The 19,027-nt window shown below is 40.2% G+C and overlaps 1 protein-coding gene across 1 annotated transcript in view; it reads right to left on the bottom strand.

Moving 5' to 3' along the window:
- Window positions 1-19,027, bottom strand: part of DST (dystonin) — a 361,566-nt gene that overhangs the window by 204,048 nt on the left and 138,491 nt on the right. Inside the window, exons 6-11 of the mRNA XM_026654897.1 lie at window positions 18,265-18,431; window positions 4,377-4,489; window positions 3,126-3,232; window positions 2,317-2,436; window positions 1,525-1,620; window positions 1,307-1,434 (exon numbers count right to left, since the gene is read on the bottom strand). Of these exons, the coding sequence (XP_026510682.1) occupies window positions 1,307-1,434; window positions 1,525-1,620; window positions 2,317-2,436; window positions 3,126-3,232; window positions 4,377-4,489; window positions 18,265-18,431 (731 nt within the window). The remainder of the gene's footprint in view (window positions 1-1,306; window positions 1,435-1,524; window positions 1,621-2,316; window positions 2,437-3,125; window positions 3,233-4,376; window positions 4,490-18,264; window positions 18,432-19,027) is intronic.

Here is a 19,027-nt window from a genome sequence, read left to right as displayed (position 1 = left end):
TACTAGTTATCAGTTTATGAGGCAAACTCCTGTTTCCCAACCCAATCAATAATATAAATGTCTCAGTGATCTAACACTACTCAGATTATTAATTTCTCTCCTTATCTTGCAGTGGTGACCCACATAACTGACAACTTGGTTATATTTAAATGTATTTGATTAATATAAAATATGTGGAGGTGGAGGGAAGTTTATGTTTATGAGGTCTTAATCAATTTGAAAATATGATAAAAGCTTTTTGTGAGTCTGAATACAACTATAGGCCAATTTCACACACCCTCACACCTCAGCACAGTCACCCTCAAGTCACATCAGGAACAGGTCAGTGTTTCCACCACTGTCCTCCTACGTTTTGCTCTGCCTGTTGGGGGGAGCTTTACATTCCCCATCAGCAGAGGATGCTCTGAATCAGCACATCCTCACCCACCTTAGCCATGCTCCCTGTTCATTCAGCACCCTTATATGTCAGTCAAACCTGGGTGCCTTTGGCCCCTCTTCTGCCACTTTAATCTCTCCCCTGCAGACTCTCTGCTGCAGGGGTCTATGCATACACTTGGATAAGTTTAACCCAAACTCTTAGTAGCCAGGAGCCCGTTTCAGTTTAGATAATTCCTCTAAAACACAATAGGCCTGATTTCCAGTGATGGACTCTGTTTGTGCCAGTGCAATTTTTTGTGGTCTCAAAATTGTACCTGCAAAAACAAAACCTGTTCTTAGGCCTGGCCCAAGATCTCAGTAATGTTCAACATACACATAATCATAGACATTCGTGATGGAAAAGACATCAGATCACATATTCCACTACTCATGCAGGATTGCTCTCAAATATTTTGTACGTTTAAATGCTTTGTATATACTTGAGTGCAATATAGTTTGAATTGACCCAAAAAACGGAGCTTCAGATATGCTTGTGTGCATGGGCTGAAATTAATCCCTGGGCAAAAAGCCAGTGCCATACTTAAATTCTCCTTAAGCCCTCAGAATAGGGTTTAAATGGAATTTAAGTGGTGCATAGACCTTGTCATGACCTGTTGTGTAGGGGAGAATTTCATTAAAGTTAAGTACTTTGATTGAGGCACAGATACTATTCATTCTGGACTGGCTGAGACCCCCCAACTCATTACCATATGGATCCTGAAACTATAGATCAGAAAAAGATCTACAGGCTTGAAAAAAATCTGTGAGCATTCTTCAAGCTAAAATAATAATGTAGATTTTAGCAGGGAAAAGACATCCACAGTTTCCAGTGTAAGGCAAAAGAGCAGAAAGAAAATGAACCACTCCCGTCAAACATTCACTAGCATACCGCTCTACTTCAGGTCGAAGGGTTTTCTCCCTTTCCAGCATGGCAATAATAAGTTTTCCCCACTCTTTTTCTATATCATTTGGATGGTAGCCTTGAGGGAGTTTGATGCGTCCAAATTCTATCCAGACCTTCAAAAACAAATAATGTCTGGTTAACATAAACAAAAAACCAGAAATACTATACAGTGAATATAATGAAGTACAAAAAGTACAGCTTACCTCCAGCAGTTTATAAAGACGTTTAATTTTTGATTTATCTATCTCCTTTGGTGGAATTTCTGTTTCCTTAAACTGTAAGTATTGGTTATAAAGTGCCTGGAGAAATATAAATACATATCACCAGCTATTTCCTAAAAGGGAGTATTTTACTACTTCTTCACCACATTCCATTATGTTTAATAGGCTTATGTTCTTATATTGTTCTATTAAAGATTTGCATAAAAAATTCTTTGCCCACCAGTGAAAAATCTGCTTGTGCAGGTTAAGACACTAACAAAACATTTCTTGTATCTGGGGCAGGGGGAGAGGGGTGATAATCAAAAGGTAGGATTTTCAATGGGTTTCATCATGGCCACCATCCATGCATGCATGCAAAGAACTACTCCTGCTCTTTCAAGCTAACATCTGGGGGTGGCTGGCGGGTGGGTGACAGAATTTACATAAAACCGAACTTGGCTGGGCATCTCATTTGCTCCAGAGACACAAAGGAACCTCAGCAGCTCAGGGGATCTGGCCCATATGTATTGCATATTTCATATTTCCAAACCTAATACATTTTATCTTTTTACAAAATAAACATTTGGAGTCCTGTGAATAATTTGAACAATGCCATATCATACTCTCCTATGCTTAACTTTGGGAACACAGGGTCTCAGGAAAGCTACAAGGTTTCTTAAATTAAAAAAAAGATGACATTATTACGCTGCTCTTTGATTTCATTGCATAAAATAAGAATCTTCATTTTTTTCTACTGTCCATCAAACAAAGTACGTGTATGACCGCGTGTCTCACCTTCAGTTCTACAGGATTGTTTGGAAATGTTCTGTCAGACATTATTGTGATATGGTGCCTGATCCACTGGATGAGGTAGTTCACCATATTCTGGTATTCAACCCACTTGACTTCAACATCCTAGAAAAGCACATCACAGTCAGCAGATCAGAAAACAAGAACAACTTATTTTTTTTCTATTTCTTTTGTAGTCTCAGTTTAAAAGGATGCAGCGCTTCAGATGCATACAGCAAAATAAATTCCCAAGCTTAGCAATTCCAAAATGGCATTCACCATATTCTGGTACCTTTGTCATAATCACATAAAAAAATCCCAATTAAATCAATTGAGAAACTTGCATGAGTAAGGCCAATAGGATTTGGCCTCAACTATTTCTAATGGTGACATGGAAGCTTCCTAGTTCTACTACCATTCAAGGGAGATAATAAACAGAGTGTGACCTAGTGGTCTGACCACAGGACTGGAAGCCAAAAGATTCTGAGTTACGATCCCAGCTCTGATTCTAGCCTCTCCGTGGCTTTGGGCAAATCATTATTTATTAGTTAAGTTCTCTGCTTCAATATCTTCATCTGTAAAGCAAGTGCACTATTGTTAGTCTTTTAAATCATGTGGAGCTCATGAAACCAAGAGTCGAGTTATTGACAACATGAAAAAACTTTCAATTGTGTTATTTTGTAGTATTATTTTATTATTGTTGTTATACCAGTCTATGGAGAATGTAGCTAACTGCAATGCTGAGTTGAAACCTTCTAAAATCAAGGCATGTCAATGAAGCTGCCATGCTTCATAGGTGTTACTCGCTTACTTACATTTGCACTGATGCCTTCGCCGCCTTCCAGTACTTTGGGAAATGCATCATAAAGTGATGACACATAAGTTATTACTGACTTCTCATCAGGAGTGGAGACATCAACATCTAAGAACAGAACAAGATTCTGTGGTGAAGAATGTTCACAAATACTCTACAGCCTGCAGATGGTCAGATTATATTTTAACATAAGAACATAAGAATGACCAGCTGGGTAAAGACCAATGGTCCATCTAGCCCATTATCCTGTCTTCCAACAGTGGCTCCAAAAAGCATTCATTAATGGTGCCTAGAAATTTTATCTCTGCATCCCATCCTGAAGAGGCACATACCAGGTTAATATGGGGATGGTTGAAATCTCCTATTATTATTAGATTTTCTGTTTTTGTAGCATCTCTAATCTCCCTGATCGTTTCACAATCACTGTCACTATCCTGGTCAGATGGATGGTATTATATTCCTACTGCTATATTATTATTATTCAAGCATGGAATTTCTAACCATAGAGATTCTGTGGTACTGTTTGATTCATTTAAGACTTTTATTATATTTGACTCTATGCTTTCTTTCGCATGTAGTGCCACTCCCCCACCAACACAACCTACTCTCTCAGTCCTATATATTTTTGTACCCTGGTATTACCATAGTGCACTGATTATCACCATTCCATTAAGTTTCTGTGATACCTATTATATCAATATCCTCATTTATTACCAGGCACTCAAGTTCACCTATTTTAGGCTTCTTGCATTCATATACAAGTACTTCTAAAATGTATCAATAATTAGTTGTCTGCCTTCATGTGATGTAATAGAATGGGACTCTTTCATTTGATTGTTTCTCTTCAGTTCCTACCTGTACTTTATCAACTTCTATCCTCTCCTTTTTACTGGGATATAGAGAATCCCCTTTAATAAATCCCTAAGGGATGTCTCTTTCTGAACCATGCTTCCTCTGCACCTGTTGGCTTTCCCCCAGCTCTTAGTTTAAAAACTCCTCTATGAGCTTTTTAATTTGACTTGCCAGCAATCTTGTTCTGTTTTGGGTTAGGTGGAACCTATCCTTTCTGTGGCTCTTCCGTTCCCAAAAGGTTCCCCGGTTTCTAATCAATCTAAATCCCTCCTCTGAACACCATCATCTCAGCCACGCATCGAGTCCCTGAAGTTCTGCCTAACTGGCCCTAAGTGTGGAACTGGAAGCATTTCAGAGATGCCACCTTGTTTTGCAGTGAAGTCTTTAAGAATCAACTCACCTTCCGGATCCAGAAGTCTGGTGACACCTAGTTTTTCTGCTACATAAAAAGCATGTTCTAAATTTGCAAGGTTGCTTTGAACAGCAACGGTATTCATGTCTATCAGGTCCGGCCTGTAAAACAAAAACAACAATTACAGTAAGTCTTTACATGTTTGAAAATATAATTGTTGTAACAGAACAGTGCAGTACTTTAAAAGATCTCTACAACGAGTAGTGTTATTCTAAAAAAAACTGTTTTAAGAGCATGTGGTAACTAATAATAAGTACAGCTGTGTACACCTATCCGTTTTTGCTTCACATTTTTAAAAAAAACTTTCTGTTTGTTCAGTTTTTATAACCTAATAAGAATTTTTTCAGTGCAGCAGACAACTACAACCTGATTATTCCCTTCTGCTGGCACCCTCTCACCTTCCAAAGCAAGCTTAAGACTTTGGCCCTCACTTTAAGTGTCTGTATACTCCTGCTTACATATCTACTCTGGTCATTATTGTGTTCCACCTTGTGCCCTTTGCTGCACTAAAGAAACTACCCTCACCTCTTTCTTGTCTTCATGCCTTCTTTCATGGGCCACCCAATCCCTCATTCCTGGAACAACATCCCTATTTTAATGTCTTTCAATTCTGTCTCTTGTTCAGAGCTTTCCTGTAAGCCTACATTTTTCATGAGGTCCACAAATGCTAACTCATGCCAACATCAGACCATTACTATCCCCGTATTTTATGTTTTAAATGTCAAAATTAGCACTGCTCCTTAGCTTTCCCACGTATGTATTTGTCTGGCTCCTAGACTGTCAATTCCTCAGCACAGGGACAGTCTTCATTAGTGCCTTGTACAGCACCGAGAACACTGCCAGCCTTAGCAAATGAGAAGAAGAGGTGATTTTCAAACGTGCGGAGCACCCACAGCTCCCACTGAAATCAACTGAAGTCATAGGTGCTCTGCACCAAAAAACCAGGCCCATGTTTAAAGCAAAACAAAAACCAACAACCCAAATGGCGGGAGAGGGAGAGGAAGAGAGACAAAGAAATAAACCAGAAGCAGAAACTATGTCTTTGTCATAGCTGCATCTCTGAGATTGAGTTGAATGGCTTCCTATAAAGCTGATAGTGCTGATAGCAGGAGGAGAATGTTAACATTAAAAAAGGAGTTGCCCACTCAAGTCTATCAAAATACAAAAACATTTATATTTTTTCATGCTCAGATCCCGTAAAACAGATTACGTGAGTGTCAGCTTTAGGGATCGGCTCCCTCCCTCAATTTTCTCATTTTTATACTTGAGGGGGGAAAACGCAAATGCTACCTGGAAGAAATTGCCCATTTTCATACAACTCCACCAGGAAAAGTTTGAAGACATTTGCAATAGAAACACATTGAAGCAAAAAGTTCAAAATGTTTCACATTTTCAAAAACCAATAAATACATCATGTGTTTTTCCAGCACACCAATCCCCTCCCCCCCATCCCAAAAGCTACATTAACTTTGCTACACCCCATGTGACCAGAAATATAGTTCTTGCAGGCAGTTAGAATCACACAGTTTTCTTGTGCTTTCTTGAGGGCACATTCATAAAAAATTGATCATAATCCTAAACTACTGTTACCCTGATGGAGTTTGTTTTCTCTATTGATTTTAATGGGAGCAGAATCAGGCTCATGTTATTCTTTGAATTTCACTGCAATTAACAGAAAGGTATAAATAATTATTGAAAAAGGAACACACTAATCTATGTCATGGTCACACTAATACAGATTCTAGCTTAATAATGATTTACTTCACAACATACATTACGAAAAAAATTATTTTCTGTATAAAACATACGTTGTTGGTTTTTTTCATTCTGCTTTCTTTCCAAGCATTTCACACTTGCTGGTAAAACCAGCATGAAATACAAAAGGACACCTATTCAACTGTCAACTTGCAGAACAAGATCAGGCAAGTTGGTGTGAAAGCCTTGTCTTTTCACAATAAAAATAAGCTCCAATACACTGACTAAAATCTATAAAGTACTCAAATGGAAGAGATCTCTTATGGTGACATAGTTAAATTAATAAAAACAACTGTTATAGCATTCATCAATCACTTCAGGTAAATGCTGCTACTGCATCCCAACACTTAAAACAAACATGGATGTGAAATACCACACATTTTATACTGTGATACAGCATGGCCAGAGGGCAGCAGGAGAGGGTTAGAAGGGAGCCTTATTCCCTGTACCTGGAAGAAAGTTTGCTATAGATTAATTAAAGCACCTAAAGCCAATTAAAGCACCTGAAGCCAATTAGAGCACCTGAAGCCAGTCACCTGATAAAAACCCCCTGCTTCAATCAGACAGGGAAGGAGTTGGAGCAGAGAGGATTGGTGTTGGAGCAGAGAACAGTGTGAAGGAGTAGAAACAGAGTGGATTGGTGTTGGAGCAGAGAGCAGTTTGGAGGGAACCAGAGGAAAGTTTGGCTGCGGTGGGCTAAGAAGACCAAGATCCTAGGTAAAGGGACACCTGGCTTGTGCAGAGGGAGGGCAGGAAGCCCCCCCCCCCCCCATATACACACACACACAAGCTGAAGGGCAGGAGAGGGAAGTAGCCCAGGGGAAGGAACCGCTAGTTCAAGTGGTTTACCACTATCCCTAGGGCCCCTGGGCTGGGACCCGGAGTAGAGGGCGGGCCCGGGTCCCTCCCTCTCCACTCCCCTCCTATAGGACACTAGTAGGGCAGTTAATATTCCAGTTCAGGGGCAAGAAATGGCGCCCTGAACCCCCACCCAAGAAGAGAAAGCACGAGACCCATCATAGTAGTGCTGGCAATTTGCCACAATACATACATTCCTATCTCCAAAACCCTGCACAAAACATGGATACTCATATCCCCATTATAATAAAATAATAATAATATTTGGTTCTTATATAGCATCTTCTATCCCTAGATTTCAAAGGGCTTTACAAAGGAGGTCAGTATAATTATCCTCAATTTACAGATGGGGAAACTTATAGCACAAGGAGAGACGTGATGCACCAAACTAGTGGCAGGACTGGAAACAGAACTCTGGTCTCCTGAGTCCCACTCCACTGCCCTATCCACTAGACAACATGGCCTCATTTTATTAAAGTAAAAATTTGCGGTGAAAGCCATCCTATTTTTAATCAGCTGTATATCCCATACGTTTTGTGCCTACCTACAATAACTAGTTTATATTTACCTACAGGCTCCATTCAGCATATTGGCTCTGTCCTTGTCTCCCCTACAGAAACGTAGCTTGGAGGCTGATTCACTGAAAATGAGTTCCTTTGGAACTTGGACAATGGAGAAAACAGGTTTTAAAACTGAAAATCAAGGGTGCATCTTTTATAGGGGAGTAGAAGTGCAAATGGAAGTATTTTGAAACTTCAGAGGAGACATAGTGCCTCCATCCCTAGCCAGTCACCATCTCTTCTTTCCAAACAGGACAAGTTGCAGTGAAGTTTAGGGCCAGAGAAAAGGGTGCCTACCCCCTTATCTCAGTTAGACTTTTCGTCTGATCCCAGCCCCTACATGAACAAAAGAGCCACGAAATCAATAAACAAGAGGGTTCCTCTTGTGGTTTTTAAGCACTTCATTGCTCTCCAAACATAAGCTTATTACCCTTCAGTTCACCAAAAGCCCCTGTCCATCAACCTAGTATGGCAGTTCTTTCTGGGCATGCTCAGAAGATTCCTTTTGAGAGTATGTCTACACCTGGAGCGGGGTGTGTGATTCCCATCTCAAGAAGGCATATGGAGCTAGTGTGCTAAAAACAGACTGTATCCACGGCAACGTGAGCTGCAGGATGGGCTAGCCACCCTGAGTACATGCCCATCAGAGATCCTAGAAACCCATGATGGGAGGAAGTGTGAGTATGTCTCCCCAGCTCCAGATGTAGACATACTCTGTGTCATCCCTTGTGATCTATCAGTGAATACTCTGTGGAGTAAAATACTATACGGCACGAGTAAGGGTTGCAAAATCTGTCCCTAAGTGAGGGCTGTGCTTTGTACAGCTTTAGAGTATATGTGTTATGTATGTTTCTGATACCTATGGAAACAATAATTTATTCTCAAATGAGTTCTTAATCATTACTAAGTTTAACTGATTATACTGCAGTTATAATGCATATCCTACTGATTTAGATTAATTTAACTAGCTTATTCTGGGAGGAGCAGTGGGTTAAAGACAGCATCCAGGGAGACAAGCATTTTGGTTTCTAAAAGTAAAAAACAAATACAATAGACAGGATAAATAAAAATCCCCATAAGCTTTAAGGGCAAATGCTATTTTGCATTCAGTATAGAGGTTTATATAAATATAAAATGATATAATTTTGTGTAGAATTATTAAGCAGTTTTCTACATAGTATAGACCAAATGAAACTAAATGAACTTCAAAAAATGATAACGATCTCACCTTCAAACATAACACTGACTCATTTTATGGCTGATTTTTCAGCAAAGCTGGGTCCTTGCCATTGGAAAAGATGCATAAACAATACAAACCACGCAAAAAGTTGGAACATTCCATACAAAATAGATGTCTCTCTTAGAGACACACCCAAATCAAGGTGCTCATCTTCCAAATAGTGAGTCGTTAATTATTTTATTAATAAAATGCGCCTCTTCTACCACTAAAGATTTTAGAGTCAGTGTTAGAAATTAGATATAATTTGTGTTAAAAGTAACTGAGTGATACTGTAATATCACAGCAATTAGGAAACTGACAAAATTAATACCTGTTCAAGAAAACAATTTTAATATAGAGATCCATGAAGAGGAATAAGAGAATAATACTTTGATAACATTGCAAGGAAACTAAGGCTTTTATCCTAGAAGATTCACACATGTGTTAAGCGTTACAGTCTGTGAGTAGCCTTACTGAAATCAATGGAGCTACCCATAGCATGTAGGTTTTTTTATAACTGGAATCTAATAAATCTTGGAAATAAATGTCAAGATCCAAACTAGAAGCTACAGTATTTGGGGAATTTTAAATGGGATCATGGTATTTCAATGTGGAAAAGATCTTTATCTATCTTTAGTCTCCCTAGTCAATTACACTGTACAAACGATATCCTCTTTTTTCATTGTTTTAAGACAACAACTTTACTGTCAACAATTCTGTTTATCTTTAATAAAATAAGTTATGCCCTGATCCTGCAAATGCTTATACACGTGAGTAACTTCACACATGTCATTGGTGTCAATGAGTTCAACAGGACGACTCATGTATGAAATGATCTCATATACAGAAACTAAATTATTTAATTCTTGGGAAACTCAGATTGAATAAAATAATCAAAACGGTGTCTGACTAAACTATAGCAGTAAAAAAGAAGACAATAGAGGCATATTTCTTGTCTTATATTAAGTAGCTATATTACTGTATGAGTTTCATTAAGTAGCAACACAGGGGAAATGACAGGAGATGTAGAGTTAAGTGAAGATCTAAGTATAGTCTAGCTAGGTTTTTAATTGCTATAATGAGAAAACGCCTATAAATATTAAATGAATTCTTTCCTTAGTGTTCACAGACGATAACAAAGAACAGATGCCAGAAAGAGCCATACATTCCTCAGGGAAGGAAGAAAATTTACTAAAATAATTAAAGATCATGTCAGAACATGTGATCATAAAAAAATGTCTAAGAATTGCAGGATTTCTAAATCAGGTAGGGTCTATCCTGCATTTCAGAAGGGAATGGCAAAAAGAATCCTAGCAAATAATTTGAAAATTATATTAAAGAACATTATAGTTGCACAGAAAATAACTGAAAAATTAGGGAATGCTAATAGTAAGGGTGTCCACGTAAACTTAGCTTCACCCCCCCCCTTGTACATGTACATTTCAATATAAACCTTACTTATCTGATTATATAATATTATTAGTTGCCATAAAGCAACTCTCTTATTCATTGTGTTGGGTAGATAACGCAGAGTAAATGAGATGTTTAATAATATTTATCCTCACTACTCATTGATTGAACTCTTCCTTTATTCACTACGTAGTCCACCTCATTCACCATCTACCTTGTCCACTAAAGGGCGTTCAGAAATGCTGTTCATTGCACCAGTGTACATGCAGAGTAAGTCCATGGAAGTTTACCCTACATGCAGAATTCGCCTCCAATTCAGGTACAGATCCTGAGGACCCCTGTCTCATTCACTGCACATCATCCAACCTGCACATGGAATGATATAGGTATCCTATGAGAATAATAGAATATTATCACATAATTCAAATTAATGCCTATGCACCAGGAGCAAAACTGGTTTTGGAATTTTCAGTATTTTAGTGCTTCACAATGCAATTTTAATGGACTTTTAATTGGAGGCGTTTTGTTGTTGGTATTAAATTTCCCAGGGTTTTTTTTTAAAGAAGTTCCTTAATGGGGAACTATTTGCTAGACAGCTCTAGAACACTCTTACAAGATCCATATATCATAAAGAACAGTTACTTACCCTACAGACACTGTGGTTCTTGCAGAAGTCAGTGTGGATCTCCCATAGGTGTCCATGCACCTTAGGCACATGAGAGTTGGTGGGGTTTTGAATAGCAGCATCTGAAAGGATTGAACATGTGCCCTGTGGTTCCATGAGGGTGGCCAAACCCACTCCCCTCACTTCCCTTTCAATTCAAATTGCTGAGGATTCCTAAAAAGCAGGGAAGGAGGGCAGCTCATGGGATACATATTGACTGTGACATCTTGAAGAACCACAGTTACTGTAGGGTTAGTAATTCTTCTCTCTTCTCCAAGTGGGATGGAGGAGCATCAGCTGTATCAAACAGAGACTGGGCAGGACTTCACTTCTATCAGGGGTCGATTTATCGTGTCTAGTGTAGACGTGATAAAATTGATTCCCGATCGCGCTCCCGGTCGATTCCGGAACTCCAGATCGCTAGAGGTGGAAGCGGAGTCGACGAGGGAGCGGCAGCGGTCGACTCGCTGCCGTCCTCACAGCCAGGTAAGTCGACCTCATTGCATACAGGAATAGCCAGAGCCCAACCAATCAGGGGAAGAAGAAGATAGGAGGAAAGGAAGGGAGTAGACACTTCATAGGAGAGATGCGCGAGCTGTAAGCCCCCGAAGCAGTGTCTCTTGCTGCCCAGCACCACTAATGCCTAACCCCAGGTAGGAAGGTGGGCGTTTAGGACAAGGAATGTTAAATACTGTCCAGCTGTAATTCCATTGGGTATTTAGTTATATATAATTACTCCCGTTAGCATTTGGCCAACCCACCGGGTTTAAGATTCCTACTCTTGTGAAAAAGTGGTATGGAATCTTTAATGAAAGCTCATCCAAGACAACACGCAGTCTCAGCAGTAAAACTGGTTGGAATATTTTTGACTAATTGGATTTTCATCTGAATATGCTGTTTTGTCAAAGCTGAGACATTTCACAGAGATGTAGCAATTTCAGTGAAATTTTCAAAAGGAAAGTTTCTGAGGTCTACGGCTCTCTGGTTGCTTCTGACCAGAGAGAGAGAGTGAGAGACCCAAACCAACAAGCTGACCTTTTCAATCCAAAAATGGACATTTTGACATAATTCCATTTTGCGAAAATGTTTGAAACATTTTGTTTTTGTTCAGTGCAGAACGAGAACAGATTCGGAAACCCTGAAAGTTGTTACAAAAGGGAACTGTCATCCTCCAGCAATACTGTGCTGCAGAGCATTATATGGAGGTATTACTTCAATGCTGCTTCTGAGAAGCATGCCACCTTCTAACTTAACCAACTTGACTTCCTGCAAGTCTCCCATCAAGTACTAACCAGGCCTAACCATGTTTACCTTGTGAAATCAGATGGGATCACAGGCCCAACACAAGCTGATGCAGGCCAGCCGCAGCTACTACGACTATGCTCTTTACTACTAGCCAGAAAACATGAGTGCAGGGAATGTGGCAGCCTTGTTAAAGCTGCAGCTACCGTACATTTCTAAATACAGAAATCTTAGTTTAAACAAAATAGCTTAAATGCTGAGCTGTACCATATTTAGTCAGGTAATACATTAAAAGTAAGAATGTTTGCCCACTTAAATATTTTTAAAATCTTTCTTAAAATTCTTTTTCTTTTCCCAAACTGCAAAATATTAATTGTCAGGCCTTTAATTCCATCTGAGCTATGAAGGGTAATTATTAACAAACAAACAAAAAAAAGTCTGAGAATACAAAATGAACTAAAAATTTGAGGTTTTCTTTTTGTTAAAGAGAAAGTAACAATAAATTATAAGTTAGAAAATGGCAAGCAGAAACTAGAAGATACAAATAATCTCTTTTTATTTTAAATTTAACCCCCAAGCATTTTGAGGTTTGACACTATGTAATAGTCAGTTTCATTTCAAATCATCCCCTCAAGCTGCTCAGCATGTTATTGCAAATTTTGGCATCACTCTTTGTACCTTCAAGGAACGTATTCATGTCAGTGCCTGATCACCTGCAACATGTTTTAACATTACTGTGGTGCCGTGTGCACTGTTGTCCTGTAGCTTAGCTTGTAACAACACTTGCCTGGCAAACCTCTGCTTTATAAAGTGGAAAATGCTTGCTATAGAACAAGGCTTGAATTTAGCACAGAAGATTCAGCCTGTTAAATGCTTTATCACGCTTTAAAAACATCAGCGGACAGGTTTTGAAAGAATACACAAGAAATATTTCAAAACAAAGTCATATGACACATGTAAACTGATCCCACCCTCTCTATCTAGCATTTGTTCTTTGTAATGCCTTACTCCTACTTCCTTTCTGAAGACATTCACAGCTGCAGCTTGTATTTCTCTGTTCCCGTGTGAACTACTCAGTGTAAAGAAGTTTCTCCTGAATACTTTTTGTGTATGGTCCTTTGTTGGCTTCAGTTCCTTTTATTTTGTGATAGCCACTTTCCCTATGCCCACCAAAATTTTATATGCCCTATTTATGAACCTTGCTAAGGACCTGGTGCAAAGTCTATTAATATCTTTCCATTCTCTTCAACGGCCTTTGACCAGACCCTAACTCTTCTTTCCTAATTTTTATATAAACTCATTTTTATTAACTCCTCCTTATAGATGTAACCCCTGGAGCTCTTTTTCATTCTTTTTCCCTCTTCTGTAGCATTTCCAATCCCGTAACGTCATGCCAAGAATTGACAAAGGGTCCTGTGGCATGTAGACTACGCATGTAGTCTGACAAAGTGGGTATTCACCCACGAAAGCTTATGCTCCAATACGTCTGTTAGTCTATAAGGTGCCACAGGACCCTTTGTCGCTTTTTACAGATCCAGACTAACACGGCTACCCCTCTGATACTTGATGCCAAGAATTGTGCACAATAGTCCAGGTGTAGTCTCATAAACCCTTTGTGTAGCACCACAAAGATCTTCTTTCCTGCATGGTCTATTTCCTTGTTTCTACATCCCAGGGTTCTGTTTGCTTTTCTAGTTGCCACCAGACAGTGAGTTGATTAATTTATGTTTAACCAGACTCTTTTCCTAATCAGTGTCTTTTCATTTCATATTATGGGTGAAATTCATCCCTGAGCTGGGGGTCAGCACAAGCCCCATGCATCACTTCAGTCTCACAAAAGCCTTCAAAACATGTCTTACATGGTACATAGGTCCAGCACTCGCTTCCTGCATAGAGATAAATTTCACCCTAAGTGCTTCATGGGGCTTTAAACTGATCCTCAGCACCTCAGGGTGAGTGTCATGTTTTTGTGTATATATATGACCACTGTACATATTTGATTGTGTCTTTCTCTCTCTACTCTTCATGTCACTTTTGTTCTTAGACTCTAAGATGTTCTGGTTAGGGCTGGGGTGGGCAAACTACAGACCGCGGGCCGCATCCGGCCCGTGGGATTGCCAGCCCCATTGCCAGCTCCCTGCCTGCCCTGGCCCCGCGTCACTCCCGGAAGCGGCCAGCACCACGTCCCTGTGGCCCCTGTTGGGGGGGAAAGAGGGCTCCATGTGTTGCACTAGCCTGCAGGCACCGCCCCCTGCAGCTCCCATTGGCCGGGAACGGGGAACCGCGGCCAATGGGAGCTTCGGGGGAGGTACCCGCAGGCAAGGGCAGCACGCTGAGCCCTCTGCCCTCCCCTTCCCCCCCCTCCGAGGCCACAGGGACGTGGTTGGCCGCTCCTGGAAGCCTGCCTTAGCTCCGCTGAGCGCCACTGCCACCCCAGAGCTGCCCAAGGTAAGCAGCGCCGGGCCGGAGCCTGCACCCCAAATCCCTCCTGCACCCCACACACCCAGCCCCCTGCCCTGAACCACCTGATGCACCCCTCCTGCACCCCAACCCCCTGCCCTGAATCCCCTGCCATACCCCGCACATCTCCTGCATCCCAATCCCCTGCCCTGAGCCCCCCCACACACTCCGCACCCCCTCCTGCACCCCGCACTCCTCCTGCACCCCAACCACTTGCCCTGAGCCCATTCCTGCACACCGCACCCCCTCCCACATCCCGTACTCCCTCCCACACCCCAACCCCCTGCCCCAGCCCTACATTCATGGCCCGGCATGCAATGTCCCCACCCAGATGTGGCCCTCAGGCCAAAAAGTTTGCCCACCCCTGGGTTAGGGATTGTGTCTGAGTCTTCGTATGTATTTGTACAGCACCTAGCACAAAGGAGCCACGATGGTAACAGAAGTTTCCAGGCGCTAATGCATTATAAATCTTCAATAAAATTATGATTACGTACAGATAGTTTCTCTGGATATTTCTTTAAATTTTTACCATTCAGTGTTACTTTTGTAACTGAAATTTAGCTTTGATTTTAGATATATACATTTACTAGCCATACTGTAAATCCATAATTTACTCTATAGCCCTTGTGTGACAGAAAACATCTTGAAATGAAACACGTATAATCCCACCTTTTTATAGACAATATACTCAAGCAAATAACACACATCTTCAACCAAAAACTTAAAAACAAAAAGTCCAATTATAAAACTGTACAGGTCACTGAAATATCCCAGAGCTTCATGGGAAATAATAAGTGAATTTTACAAAAGTACCAGATTACACATTCATGTAAATTTGGGGAGGTTCAAATAAAAAATAACTACAAAGGAGCTATATTTAAAAAAGTATTCACGGCTAAGTTCAATGTTAAACTAATCAATGGTCTAATATGGGAGATATTTGATATGTCTTTCTGTTTTTACAAAAATCATAGAATAATACTTACAAAAACAAGGCCCAATCCTGCAACAGCATCCACGTAGGTGGCTCCGTATACTCATATGTAGCCCTATTTCTAATAATCCTAATTCTTTATTAATTCTGATAAAAAGTTAGCTATCTCTCTAAAGCAGGGGTAGGCAACCTATGGCATGCGTGCCAAAGGCGGCACGCGAGCTGATTTTCAGTGGCACGCGAGCTGATTTTCAGTGGCACTCTCACTGCCCGGGTCCTGGCCACCGGTCTGGGGGGCTCTGCATTTTAATTTAATTTAAAATGAAGCTTCTTAAACATTTTAAAAACCTTGTTTACAACAACTTTATATACAACAATAGTTTAGTTATATATTATAGACTTACAGAAAGAGACCTTCTAAAAACATTAAAATGTATTACTGGCACGCGAAACCTTAAATAAGAGTGAATAAATGAAGACTCGGCACACCACTTCTGAAAGGTTGCTGACCCCTGCTCTAAAGTAAGAAGACAATTTTTGACCTTCAACTTCCACTAAGGCTATCTGGAGATTTACAGCAAAGATTTGTTCCACTATATTTAGAAGGCAAAGAAGACACCTTGGCGCCCTTCACAGAGGGAGTAAACAGACAGCACTTTTGCTTCATGAAAAAGGGGCTTCAACCAGGCTTGGTTGCAAATGCAGAAAAGAACTCTGGGGAGAAAGACTTCTTTAGACAAGAGAGTAACTCGTTAATAAAGTTTAGTCTCTAGAAAGCCTGTTATGATTTTATTTTATATGTAATTGTTTGTTTCCAATATTTTTACTCATCGTTACTTGAATCTCTATTTCTTTGATTATAAACTTAGAGCTGATCCACAGCAGGCAGAGACAAGACTGCTGCATCCTAAGGGCAGATGATGGTGAGATGCCTCACAACCCTGGGTACCCTTGAGGAGCATCATACCTGGTTCCCCCGCCGCAACATTCCTGATAGTAAACCTGAGCCAGTGCCTGGAAAAAATGCAAGTAAGCTGTTCCAGGAAAAAGCCTGGCATAGCTCGCTTTTCCAATGGAGCAAAGGGGCGGAAGGGACGTGAATCACAATTTGATCTCTGCCCTACTCCTGCTGCAGCACAGCTGTGTGCTGCACCCTACTCAGCCTGGATTGCAATGTCTCAGAAATCACTGCTTGGCCTCTCTGTTGGCAATGCCTAACTTTCGGCTGGCAGCCACTCTTTTACTGAGTTTCCACAGACTTCCCTGAAATTGTGTATTTAGAAGGTCCATTATATATTTGGGAAAAACTTTCCTCTCCTGTGAATAATAACACAGAATGACATTATAGGATATTTATTTTAATGCTTTAAAATACAGAGTGAAAGACGTGCGGAGCTCATTGAAGTCAATGGCAAAAATTCCATTGGCTTCAGTGCGAGCAGGAATAGGTCCCACAAGTGTAACAACCCTCTTAGCAACAAAATTAGTGCCATAAACACTCCTGGGAAGGCCGTGTATACGGGTAGACACAGTATGTATGAATATAGGAGGAGCATAGCATAAAGGGAAAGCAGCTGAAAAAGGACAGTACAATAAAACTCTGCATATGTCCATTTAAAAAAATTGCTGTTCTGTTTCTTTAAACTCCTCCCTTTCAATCCTATTTCATTCCTCTTCCACTCCTTGGGTCTTCCAATATCTTTGTGATTTTTTTGTTCTTTTCTCATACATGCTTGGGCCATGCATGTTCTCCTTACCACTCTATCCTGCCTGATTCATTTGCTCTCAAAGTCATTCAGTTCAGCTTTTTGCTGGTTATTTCCCTCTACCTTTCCAATGTTACTAAAAGAAATAGAGAGACATGCATGATTTATGCAGTTCCTTCTGACTATCTATTGGAATGGAAGTAACACTCAGAAAACAACTCTGTCCATAGCCCCTTTAAAATTCTTTCCTGGATGAGTGACATCTAGTCAGTACAAAATTCCCCTGAATTAGATTATGTGTCTCAGGTCTTGTCTGCACTGCGGGGGGAGATCGATCTAAGTTACGCAACTTTAGCTATGTAAATAACGTAGCTGAAGTCGACATACTTAGATCTACTTACCACGGGGTCCACACTATGCCATGTCGACAGGAGACGCTCTCCCGTCGACTCCCATTGTGCTTCTTGTTCAGGTGGAGTACAGGAGTCAACGGGAGAGCGATCTGCGGTCAAGTTAGTGAGTCTTCACTAGACCTCCTAATTTGACCACCAATGCATCAATCGCTATGCGTCGATCCCCTGGTAAGTGTAGACAAGCCCTCAGCTTAGGAGTCTTATGACCAAGGAAGTTATGGACAGATGTGAATGTTTGACACCACCTGACCCTTCCCACATTGCTAAATGGAGGGGAAACCTGGCTAGATGGGAGATGGTGGCCTCAGGAGAATTCTTATATGGCAAAAGAGGTCCCTGGGATGATGAAGGTTGAGAACCAATGCATTATGGGCTATATGGGCATTCTCTTGAATATATCTGGTGGGTTCTCATAATATATTTTCAGGTAGGCTGGTTGGAATTAAGACTGCTCTGAGAAAGATGTGTCTCTTGGCTACAGAAGGAAGGGATTTCCCAAGAGAACTCATAGTTAGTCTCCACATCTGTAGTATTACCGCAAGACAAAAGCCACAGAGCCCATTTTCTGCTGGATGGCCTCTTCATGTATATTAAAATGCCCAAATAAATATTTCCATGTTTGTAAAGATGAAAACAAAATAAACTGTGCAATTACCTGTATTTATGAATGATGGCGTTAAATAATTTTCCATCTCGCCAGCAGGTAGTGAAATTTTCACAACGGATTCCAGCATAACCCTCAGTTGTCTGCTGTGTCCACAGGAGTAGCCTCTCTTTAGCAGACATATCCTCTGACTGTCCAGTAACATGGATGTCAGATATCTAAAACACAATGAATATAAATATAATAAATCCATTCATTAAGGACTAAAAAAAGATTGAAATTATTACAGAAAAAACACTCTCAACCATTCATTAGCATGGATTTTTCTACCCTGCATCTTTGGGTCAGGAGAAGGGTACAAAATGTATATCACACTTTTATTTCAGTTAAAATTGTTATGTATCTTTGCTCTCTTCATTATGAAATATACAATTATTAGACTCACAATCTTCTAAACTACTAAATCATCAGCATCTGAATTTCTTTTGATAATATAATATCCTTGTTTTGAACTGTTATTAGAAATTGTTACACAAGACAAAGTATCCCAAAACAATATTAATTTTGACCTTATATAGGTAACATGAACAATATTTAATATCTCTGTTATAAACAGAGATTAAATTATAATATAGCCCTGGAGATTAGAGCCTATATCACTTCAAGAAAACAATTCAGTCAGATTGAAACCTAACAGTAATTTTGCCCCAAATCTGGGAGATTTGTTTTTGTATTATCTGAAAATAATTAGTTTAGGGATGGCTTTGGACATGCAGCACCAAAACCACACCAAAAAACAAAAACCCGTGCATTT

The sequence above is a fragment of the Terrapene carolina genome, unplaced genomic scaffold (assembly GCF_002925995.2).
Source record: "Terrapene carolina triunguis isolate 2854851 unplaced genomic scaffold, T_m_triunguis-2.0 Scaffold42, whole genome shotgun sequence".
Lineage (NCBI taxonomy): Eukaryota > Metazoa > Chordata > Testudines > Emydidae > Terrapene > Terrapene triunguis.
This window is presented reverse-complemented; position numbering and strand designations above follow the sequence as displayed.